Below are 12677 nucleotides of genomic sequence, written 5' to 3'. Positions count from 1 at the left end.
ATTTTATGGATTTATTGAATAGCAAAATTGCTTAGAAAAACATTTTCCAAAGTTTTGAAGCAGTATATAGGAGCAAATTCTTAGAAGCAAAATAATGTTTACATCAAAGCTCGTAAGAAATTTCCATTCGTAATCAAGCAGAATATAAATATTTAATATTAATAAGTATTTCAAATTAAAGAACGTTTTAATTAAAAGCCCAAAGTTTAAATTTTCATTTATGGAAAGCTTCGCAAATTCCTTGAAATGGAAGTCATAATATCCAATGATATTCTGAGATTTGAAATTATCACTTTCATGAGTTTCGTGATCTATTGTAGAAATGCAAATGAAACAGGATGGAAGCTCAAGTTTTCCCTCCACCATTCATCTATTACCTATTTATAAACAATATAACATTTAATGAACCCGAAGTTTTATGATTATGCATGAAGGAAAACAACTGAAAAAAATTTACTTTGCAAATTTAAATGAAAGGCAGATGGCTTTTGGACAAAATAAAACTCCGAAATACAGTTTTATCAACATGATGTACATTTTATGGGAGCAATGTAATGAATGGTGTTTGTAGAATGTTAGAAAAATGCGTTAACTGATTTCATCATTACAAGTATCATCTGAATCCCTTCTTTTTCTTTATATTTTTGTTTGAAATATATTACGTAAATAAAATTCTTTATTTTTCATTGATACTTTAATTTAGTCATGGAATTAAAAAATGGGCTAAGGAAGGAAACAGGGAAGAAGGGCAGAGGATTTAAAACGTAGCCGTATGAGCTCTTGAATTTCATATCGGAGCTTTATGAAATGTACCACTGAGCTTCGTTCTGAACGTTGCCTAGGTCACGTAGCATAAGGTCAAATAAGCCTTGTAAACACAATTTTTGCAACAAAAAAGTTTCAGCGGATTTAAATATATTTCCTTCATTTAAGTGTATCACAGATTTTCTTATTTTATGTCTGCAGTATTCTTAATTATCTGCTTAATGAAAGTTAAAGCTATTGATTAAAATAGATGTCTCAGTATTCCTGTAATTTATTTTATTCTACACTTTTTACCTGTCTTACTGAACTTAAATTCAAAAAAGTATTTGAGAGATTTGTTATACTCGATTGTTTAATAATATCTGAATCCGAAACTGTAAATACGAACAACGAAAATTCAGGAAAATATTTTATATTCAAAGAAAATTTGCAAAACTTAAATCCTGTGCCCCTTCACTACGCTACGGCTTAAACAAGAAGCTATCTGTTATCAATTAAGCATTTGGCAAGAACATACGACTGGACCAAAGCCAAAGGTTTCGGTTCCAAGTAGTTTCGATAATTTCTATGTTGCTAGGAAAAAGCTTTCTAAAATATTTAGGAACAAAGCCAGTGTAATTTTTCACCTTCAACGAACGAGAAATAAGTTTCTTTAGGATCGTCAAATAGATTTATTTCATTCGTTTATTTATTATATGAAAATGCATCATCTGAGGCATCAAACAAATGTTCTTAAGCTTGGATTTTATTTTATAATTGTAGTCCGTTCTATGTATCTGCAAACAAATTAGAAGGAATGTGTAGCTCGATTTCCACCACCTAGATATAGTCTAAAATGTTCTCAGGCTGTTACGTTTCTTTGAAGTCATTTATATACCGTAATAACAATTTCTTTTTAATAACTTTAAAGAAAATATTTTGGAAAGGAAAGGTCCCTGAAAACAAGAAATTTCTGGTGAAATAGTCATTCTATTCTCATAATTTAGATTTCGAATTGGCTAAATAGAGTTTAGCCTGTAGCCTGAAACGCTAGAATTGTTGTTTTTGCACTGTTATACTGTTGTTTACCAGAAAAACATTAAATTACCGTATTTACTCGCATATTTCTCCCCCTCGAGCAATTTTTCCCAAGGTGTTTCAGAATATGATTAAGAAACTTTTAAACTAGCGACGTAAACAATGTAAACACCTTACGATTACGATAAATACTTTTTAGAGTAAAACTATAAAATATATTCTCAAATAGGAAATATACTGTTTAAGGTTAAAAGAATATCACTGAAACTGTTATGCCCTCTGAAATACATAAAATAATAATGTCAATGCTTCTTTATCTGTGCCTCTTTATGCACTATGTTTATCATGTAAGTCTTCTCTTCGAAAACAGCATATGCCGTACATTTTCCCTCCCGTTTTTCAAGATGCAAAATTACGAAAAATGAAAGAAAAATACGCGAGTTAACACGGTATTTTGTGCTTATTTATAGCTTATTAGAATCAATATTAAACAAAAGGTGTATTTCATCCGTCTATTGCGATTTGACAGTGCTTTAAATTATCAACATATCAAATATTTGAAAGTGTTAATTTACCCAATCATAAACTATCTAAACCTGATGGAAACTCATTAGAACTGTTTTGCTTATAAACAGGACTTTAAACTGAACTTAGAATGAAAGACGAACAAGCAGAAATTTAGTTCCCGTACATGTACTAACTTGCCGAATACAAAATCAATTTGCGAATTGACCTACAATTGAGAAAATGCTTGAGAAATGAGAGGAAAGTAATATGGTTAGCTTTACAAAAAACTTATGGTTTTCCAGATCTTGAAAGACACGCAGTTCCAACGAGAACGAATTGGTTTGGTTTTGGTTTGGTTTATTAGATTACGGCAAAGCACTCGAGGGCTATCTGTCTTAAGGGAGGGATGCCTTCGTGGAGGACTTTTTAAGGGAAACTGGCTCGTATACACGTTACACATGGGGAAAACCACGAAAACACCCATGCAGCCAGCCCGTTCGCGGGATTCGAACCTCCGAGTACGAATTGGAATTATTCTTATAAGCGCTGCTTGTGATGTGCACTTGTAGAGTCCCCGAAATAATAAATACTGCTTTAAGACTTGATTCTACTTCGTATGCTCCACTGAATAAAATAGCTGTAGAGTCAGGATCGGATTTAGATCTGACGAGATCGTAAGTTATTTGAGATATGGGACCCTTCATGGGAGATATGAGTCAATAATTTTTATGTGGGATATGATACAATTTTTCAGGAGGGGGGCAAGAGTGTGGGGGCCCTAAACTTATAGCTTGTTCAGCTTATACGTAAATCCGGCATTGTGTAGAGTAATAAAGAAATGGAGTGCATGATTCACATTAAACCAAGGTGTAAGCTAAGTATTATTCTTATGTAAAGTCCTGTGCAAAGAAGATGGTACATATATAACGAAAAACATTATATTTCATTATTGTTCAATATCTCTACACAAGACTATGCACTGCATTCATTAAGTAATATATTAAGTACATAGTATAGAATTGATGTTTTCTCTGGATAAGCACCAAACTATTCTTCTTCAAAACAAAATATGAAATTATCTGATGTATTTATTTTGTGTTAATTTAATTATATTTCTAGGTAGATAGGTCACGGAAATCTGATATAATTAGACCGACCATTTCTTTCTATGATATACAGTAACGTGCTATGTTTACTTAATCATGTAGCTAAATTTCTAATTCATCTTGTATATATGTATATCGACCATGCATAATTAAAACTTGGGATTTCTGAGCAGAATAAATATTCACGGACATAGTATAATATAGGAATAATAATTTATAAAAAATAACTAAAAGTAAGTAAAAGTGTGTTTTCAAAATCATTTGTTTTAATGTGTTCGGTAAATATGGTGCTCCTTGCCTATAAGAAAATAGCTTATCCTTTCAGATATCTTTGTTTTACATGTTGACAAACTGCATCCACATCCACAAAAATAATCAGCTATTTAAATAAGGAGGGTAAAATTTTTGAATTCCTTCATTTGTCCACCCTCTGAAGAATGTAATTAAATGAATTTCAAGGCATTTTGAAAGCGAACAACCTTTGTTTGCTAACCTTTGCTATCCTGAAATTAGAATGTCTTAATATTTCTAAATTTAATTATGTTGTTTTAATGATTTTTATATTATTCCACAGGCACAAACGACACCCTGGATCTGTACGACGCAGATTATAGTGGTGAATTTGGGGACCTCATTTCAGAAAGTTTGGCAACAAGTTCTCAGTCAACTCAACATACCTTGTGCATAGTTCTCTTCATCGTGGTTTTGATTTCATGTGTTATTCGAAATCCATTATCCTGAGATTCAGCCATCTCTATCACTCAGTGACTTAAAGGCTTCAGATATAATTATCGATAAGGAACTATTGGATGAAATATCGATGAAATTTACATTCAAGATCTGGGGATTTATACAAAGATAAGACTGAATCAGACTCCATAGAAAGCGAACTTAATTAAGTTTCGCTTTCTCAAATATGTTTGTTTACTTCAAGTATATTTCAGATATATTTAAGGTTTATATCACCTTAAGGAACTGCTGGAAACCATTGAATATGATAAATGTAAAGTATTGTGTGGTAAAAATGGTGAATTATCCAAAATTCATACATAATAAATTCTGAGTTGAAAGAATAAACTTGTGCGGTTAGGCATGGTACCAGCTTTCTGACTAAGGAACGTGTAGCTTACAAAGTGAATTTGCATGCATGGTTCTTTTCACGTTGCAGTGCTATGTGAAAGATTTAGTCATCCATCTGAAGATATCACGGTAATCATGCTGTGAAAAAATGTATGACTGTATAACTACAAAATAAATACTTTTATCGAGTGTAATTTTTATGCTTTTGAAACTGAAGTACATTTTACACATTTATGTTTCGGGAAAACATGCATTTCATTCCACACGATCAAGCTATAAAATCACTCTAAGCAATAAGGTCTTAAACAATACAATTCTGTTTTGTTTAATACCTACTTAAGTTATCTCATTGCACACGTAATTTTACAATTAACTGTAAATAATTTTAAAAATCCTCTTAAACAGCCACAGAAATGTGTTTTATTTTATCTGATCTTTAAGCTATTCTGTGTGCACATTCAGATTGAACTTCAGCAGAAGGTGCTAACTTGAAGTAATTCGCTGTTGGTTTTGTTTAATGATCGGCCTGCTCCATATCTCACTCCTGTGCTTATTCTTGATTTCGAAATTTCGGACTGTCAACACAGAAGCGACTGTAGCCCTTTGTAATTCTTATTAACAGCTAGCTTCATATTATGAAATATATGTTGATCAGAAGGTGTGGCACGTTTTTCTTTCAAAATTTTTTGATGAGATCGTTTGAAATTACATAACATGAAATTGAAGTATGTAATACACGCCCATCAAGAGATCTTTTAAGAAATAAGATAAGATTTCTTTAAAAGACGAAAAGCCATTTCCATTTTTTCCCTTCATTTAACTTTACTCTAGCAAATTGAAAGTCAAACAGTCCTTATTAAAACTCAAACTTAGGCTAAAAAAAACAATATTCGTTTAGCGTTGTTTCTGAATAAATTCTATCTAATTCAAGGGCGATCAGATAGAGGCCGTTGTCATTTAAATCAAAAAGAATTCTCCGAATTCTGCTCGGCCTCGAAATTGACAAAGCTGTATTTAATCTCTACATCCAATTAATATTGTTTTTCTTATCTAATTTTGGACCTAATTTATATTTTTCTGTTGAAAATTATTTAATAAAATTCAAAAATGCATAACTTAATAACATAAACTACGAAAACATATTAGTTTAGACATACGGAATTTGTACGCTTTAATAATTTCTTAAAGACATTTCAGCTGATTGTAGCTAACTAACTTCTTTTTCAATTGAAGTGGTTTTTATGAAGAAAATCTTGTACGAAACAGTTTTAAGAGTAGGTATAAATATGGCATCTTTGTAAATATGCAATAACCTGAAATATGCGCTTTCTAAATATGAGAGAATCGCTAGAAAGCGAACAAATTGAAATGATAAATTTTATCATCTCAGTGACGTAATGTTTCATTGGAAATATCCTTCAAAAATACTAGAATACTTTCAAATATGCTAACTAGACCATAAAAAGATCAACCTTTCATTACTGATACCGAAATCATTTACTCGAATACTGCCGTCTGGTCTTTCAAACACTCAATTTTACTAGAAGGAAAAACTCTTTCGATATAAAAATATATTTATATACATAAAAATTGTTGCATTCATAACAGAATTCAGAACAAGAAATACCGTATTTACCAGCGGATGAGACGCAATCCTTTTTTTATGCACATTTTTAAAGATAAAAATTTTATTACTGATCATTATAATGAATTTGCAGTATTTTAAATATAAAGTTGTACAAATACAAAGCAATACTTTCTGCAAATACCCAATCTCTCTGGGAAAGAACACCTTTTAATCTTCTTCGTCAAAACCCAGACACTCATCTCCAAAGCTAAATGAAGAGTCACTTGAAACCTCTTCCAAAGCAGCACCTGAGTCTTCTTTCAGCAACAAATTGTTCTCTGTGCCATCCAGTGCATAACTAATGCCACACTTCTTAAATGATTTAACCACTGTCTCTGTTTTCACAGCATCCCATGGAGCTTTGACACATTCACAAACGACGTATCGACGGCATAAGTATCGAAGTATATGACGCACCCCGTTTTTCAGACCTATTTTCATAGAAAAAAAGTGCGTCTTATGCGCCGGTAAATACGGTAATTAATTATTTACATATACGCTCAAACACAACGCGCAGAAACAAAATTTGGATTTGAAATGAAGCATATTCTAAATTATCCCTCAATAATGTTTGAATGGAAATTGCGGCAATCAAAGTACAAAAACTTCCAGAGAACAATCACGCATTTGAGAGGAAATATTTTCGCGTTTTGTGTCAGTACCAACATGTCTTTCTTTATCCTGATGGAAATTTCGTAGTAATTTCACACCTAACAAATGCATCCTCAGCCACTTATCTGCGGATCTCGATCCCGAAATTAGAATTTGCAACAACTAATTCTCTGTCAAAGATACAGCAAGTTCCCTCATGTATAATTTTCCGCGAATTCGCTTTGATTATTCAGTAACTTCTATCGCACATAAATCATAAAACTTCGAATATGTCATAGAAATAAAGAATGTTCCTTCGACATTGCTACCCATAATTCATTCAGGTTCCTCTTCCAAAAGAGATTTCTTTCACACTCGAGCTACTATAGCATAATGTGCCTAAAAGCAATAATAATGCTTTCATTTCAGTCAAGCTTTTTACATTTTGCTGAAGGCAATTTCCAGAAGATTTCTGAAATACCTTCATGATAAGTGTGTTGGCAGCCCTAAAATACATAGTTCACCAACCACAATTGAAAATCTCGAAAGAAATCTTTTTTCCCATATCTGATGTTCTGTCAAAGAAAACTGCTAAAGAAATATTAATTGCAAGCCTTCTGCTCAAGCGATCCATTAAAATAAATAAACAGCCTCATTTAAAATAATTAGGCTTTTTCCTGTTGAATAAATGCAGAAATGTCCACGCGGATTTAATTTACTATGATATAGTATCATAGCAACTCATTTTAAACCATAAAATTTTACATTTTGTAGCTTTAGTTCATAATTTCTTAGCTTTCAGGTATTTTTCTTAGTTTAAAATTATTTCAGGTATAAGATTTTAATCTGCATAACGCTATTATTATTGTTGCGTTCTTTCTTACTTTTGACACCAGTTGTTGCGTTATTTTCTTCGTTCATGTTCGTACGGGGTTCGTGGATTTGGAGTGAATAACGACGACACTTGATGAAGTATCGAAACACTATTTAGCCAATATTGTCAGGGCAGCTCCAAAACATGTTTTACAGTCGTCGATGGACTACTATAAACACACTGACACGATCAGCGACACAGCCTTCAGGTTATCAGGCTATCACGGTGGAGACAACTTTCTGCAAAGCACCCGACTCTGCTTTTCGGAGTACAGCTCCCGACGCTGCTTGGTCGTTCTCGGAACTCCACGTACTCTCGAGACTCTCCACTCTACAACTCGCGATGCACTCGACGACACACAGAGCACAGCTTCTGACTCTCAGTTCAGTCGTTTCCGGAGCTCAATACGCTCTCTCGACGATGCACTAACCGCGATACTCCACGAGAATCTTTCGGTGCACTCGACGACCCACTCGGCACTCGCTGGCCGGCAGTCAACGGGGTCGCCTCCGCAGGGATTGACTCGGTAGACGAGACACACTCACTCGATGAGAGACGCACACTAACTGACTGCGGACCAGCAGGGTTTATATAGCTTTCGGCTTGTGTTCGAGAACATTCTGGGCTAAACCGGTAAGAATTCGTTCCAGAAGGTTCTCCAATCGTCCATGGCATATCGTCAAATGGGCGATTTCTCGCCAAATATGGCAACTCTCCTTTCCCTTGCCATTTCATGGCAACCCTAAAACTGCTTTGCGGGGAAGCTATCTCACCGCGCCTGTACATTTCGAAACATTATTATTATTATTATTAGATTTGAAAGTTTGATTTGGAAGCGACCGAAAATGTTCAGATTCAATCAGAAAATATTAAGGAAATTGTAACTTTTTTACCTTTTGAATTATTGTTAGTTGATGAGTTAGAAAATAAAGCTATATACACTGGTGATAGCTTCTTAATTGTTATGCAACGTACAAATGAGTAAACGTTTGAAAATCCGCGTTATAACAAGTGTATCTGCTGGAATACTGTGTTAAAGTGATACAACGATCAGTGGCGTACTGACACTTATGCGTCAGATCTATAGCGCATTATTTCTACAAATTTAAACGAAGAAATTATTATATATTTTATTGAAACATAGGACTTGAGAGTAAACTATAGAAAAATTAAGAAACAGATGTGTAGACATATGCTCTCTGGAAGGCAGAATTCGAACTTCAGATTTAAAGTGCTTTTCTAAAGGTCCAGACCTAATTTTTAAAAACCCAACATGATTTTCAGGTATTCTACCATATTACATTCATTTTAACATTAACAGTATACATATTGAATATTACAGTCTTAATGTATTGAGTTTACAACATTTAATCAACTTTCTTGGAAAGAGTTTCAGCATATTGTCGTCATATGAGTGAAAATTTATACAAAAGCTTTATTTCTTACAAAACTCTGCCAAACATTCATGATCAACGCATATAAAAAGTCATATTAAATTTGGGTGAGTATGATAATTTAAAAATATTACCTTCAAAACGCATATTTATACAAGGAATTTTAATATTAATTATAATATTCAAGTCTACTTGTATATCTTTCAGTCTTTTCAACAACTTTAATAGGAAAGAAAACATACAGTTTAAAAATCGACTCATCAGAAAAGTAGTGCGTATAAGCACTAATGTTTGTGAATATTGCAACACCATGAAGGAATTATGCAAACTAAATCAAACTCACCGGAAGTGAGGTAACACATGCAAACTATTAGAATTACAAAGAAATGGCGCATGCATGGAATGAGAACCAGCCTCTTGTTCCATCTATATAAAGGACTGTAAAGTTGCCTTGGAATCTGTTTATCGTCCTCTGTCTGCGATGGACGTTTAATAAGTGGTCAATATTCCTCGTCAACAGCGGAGAGTGCCAGAATAACAAATAACGGAGTTCGAATGAGGCTGCATCATCGGTATGCTAGAGGATGGACTTTCGTATCGAGCAATCGCAGCCCACACGCAGCGTAATGCCACAACAGTGATGCGCGTTTGGAAGGAATGGACAGAGCAGAACCAAAGGAGGTGAAATACTGGCAATGGGACCTGCAATAACACAACTGCACGGGACATAAAACACCTCATCCGCATGGCTGTGACAGATGGTACAGCGTCCTCTCGTGTGATAAAGCAACGTTACAGCACGGCTGCAGGTGTTGTATTGCCTAGTTCCACGGTTCGTTGCAGTCTGCTGCAGCATGAACTGAGTGCGTGGGTTCCTCTGCGCAGGTTTCCCCTGTCGCTGAATCACAGACGCCTTCGACTTCAATGCGCACGGCAACACAGTGCGTAGCATGTCCTGTGGCAAATAAATTGTTTTCTTCCATGAATCTCCCTAAAATCTGTAGTATAATGGAAGAGTACACGTCAGACGTTACGAAGGGACGTGTGATCCCACAATGTGTTATCCAGCGTCATACAGCACAAACGCCTGGCATCAAGGTGTGAGGAGCTATTGGGTATAGTTGACGATCCTCATCTAGTTAGATTGTGGGCAAACTCAACAGTAATCGCTACTTAATGAAAGTTGCGGAGCCAGAGGTCCTCTCTATTCTTCGAACCATTCCGGGCTCCGTATTTCAGCAGGATAATGCCCGTGCACATGTTTCTCAGACTGCACAACTCTTCTTTAGGGCACCAAAAAGTTTTACTTCTTCGATGGCCTGCTTATTCCCCGGATATGTAGCCCATTGAGCATGTCTCGAATTTCACCTATCGGCGACTCTGTAGTACAGCTGGTGGGGCACACACTAACACTTAACACTAAACTTTGGCGTCATGTAGAAGCTATGTGGAATGCCTTTTTCCAGGATTACATTCAGAACCTGCATGATTCAATACCACCACGTGTATCGGCTCTTATCGCTCAGTGTACCGTACACACAAAGTACTGATTTCCGACGTTCGTGTTTTTTTTTTTTTTTTTTTTTTTTTTAATTTGATCGTTTATTTTTACCACTATCAGTAATATGGGGAATATCTTTCATTCATTTCCGAAAATTCCTTCATGGTGCTGCATTTTTCACAAGTTATATCTGCGAAATTTGTCTTCCCTGTAACGATTGTTTGAACTAATATTCTTTCAGTTCAGTAAATTTGTCTATATCAGTGCTTCTCAGTCTATTTTGCCCCTGCACTCCTTTCAACACTGCTAGAAGATCATTCCCCTAATTCCTTCCCAAACTCGAAAAAAACATTTACACATTTATTTAGATTTGGATAATTTTTAACGTATTTTTTAAGTATAACAGAGAAAGGTACGGAAGACGCTGCAAAATAACAGAATTTGAATAAAACTAATTTTTTTATATTCACAATTTTAAACTAAATACATAAAAGCTAAATAAAGGCTGACCACATTCTCCCCTCCTCTAAAACCACTACATTCCCTCCAGGTAGAAATTCACTTGCTTGTTGAGAACCCCTGGTAAACCCTTTCACCATATTCCTATCAGTTTTACGAACGGTTCCCATATTATGGATGATACTGTTGAATGATAGCAGAGACATTAATTTTCAACACATCGGAGCTTCATTTCCAACTGGAAAATTGGGTGTGATACTAAATGAATGTATGGTGAATACATTCCGGAAAATGTTTTTAAATAATATTAATATTTTAAAAGCACTTAAATGTAAAATAACCCTGGTGGTAAAAATGTCTACATATATTATGAATATTTTAAGTTAAAGACGAAACATTCTTTATGCCAACACTTCGTCACTAAAAAAGTACGTGAATTAATTTCGTTGCTTGAAATGATTTCTAAGTTATAAATTTATCTAAGTATATTTTTAAAATAGTTATGAAGGCTTAAGCCAGAAATATTCTGAAACCTTAGATTTAATACCTTAACATTTCTGTTATACATAAAAACATCATGAATATTCATTAGTTTACATTTGTTTAAAATGGCGGACATATTTATTATATACATTTATCTATTTCCCACTCCCAGCCCGCATTAATATTCCAATTTTAATACTTGGAATAAGATTTTTATTGTTACTGACAATTTTATGTTTTTGCTTATATTTTATTGCAATAATCCTGAGATTTTCAAAATTCAGAAGTGAAACGTAGACTTTCAAAATACGGTATTTTTTTCTTTTTATGTTTCTTCTATGCAATCCTTATAGTTAGTTACTGTTTTTTTTACTTTGCGTTTTATACAAGTTTTGCGCATTTTTGCACAGAAACAAACCCAAGGCCTCGTGCAGATTTTTAATATTAATTCGTTCCCATTCCTTACCTTCTCACTCGAGGAGGAGGTAATAAAAATGTTTATCAGCATTACTGTTTTTGCAATTGTAGTTTTATTGGTTAGTTCTAATGATTTTAATAAAATTTTTGAGCTTTTTAAGCACTGAATCTGACTTATTTTTGTTAGTTCTTAAATTATTTACCTTTTCTATTGACGATTCTATTACATTAAGCATATTCTGAATATTTAGTTTCTGTATGATTCAAAAGTGTTAAAAAGTAACAGTTTTAGTATAGTGAGAGATTTTTAAAAAGCTTATTTTCATAATCGTTTCAATCTGTAACTGTTTGTAGTTTCTGCAATTGTTTTCGTATTCTACATTTTGTAAATACGCAGATCTTTCGCTAAAACCTTTGTTCAATTAAAAAAAAAAAAATATGCTTTCCAGAATTAAACATTTTGCGTTCTCAAAACTCTGGCACTAAAGCAATTAACTTTTCAGAAACAAGCATTACGGCTTAAAAGCAAAGCCTAAATATTTGTTAATGCAACCCTAATTTGATAAAGCTTAAACATGACACTCTCGTAACAGTGCATGACATAAAACTAATTCATATAAAAATATATATTACAAAACTTATGTAATGTAACAAAATAATGCAGCCTTGACTATCTTAAACCTGACTGGAAATGAAATAAGATCTTCATACCTATAACGTTAAAGAATCTGTGAGAGACGTTCTTCTGGAGATGTCTCTATAAAGCTAAATTACTAACAGGTTACTAGCTGTTGCATGGTGAATTCGTTATAGCCGAAATACACCAACTATCTCTACACCACTTTCTCTACTTTAC

The 12677-nt window shown here is 33.8% G+C and overlaps 1 protein-coding gene across 1 annotated transcript in view; it reads left to right on the top strand.

Annotated features, from left to right (window-relative positions):
* Positions 1–4669, top strand: part of LOC118186279 (uncharacterized) — a 284508-nt gene extending 279839 nt beyond the window's left edge. The window contains exon 8 of the mRNA XM_085822330.1: positions 3970–4669. Coding sequence (XP_085678456.1) covers positions 3970–4136 — 167 coding nt within the window. The 3' untranslated portion in view covers positions 4137–4669. The remainder of the gene's footprint in view (positions 1–3969) is intronic.
* Positions 4670–12677: the final 8008 nt, after the last annotated feature.

This window comes from Stegodyphus dumicola, chromosome 8, assembly GCF_044657685.1.
Source record: "Stegodyphus dumicola isolate Sdum_Otavi_A_Nest chromosome 8, ASM4465768v1".
NCBI lineage: Eukaryota > Metazoa > Arthropoda > Arachnida > Araneae > Eresidae > Stegodyphus > Stegodyphus dumicola.
This window is presented reverse-complemented; position numbering and strand designations above follow the sequence as displayed.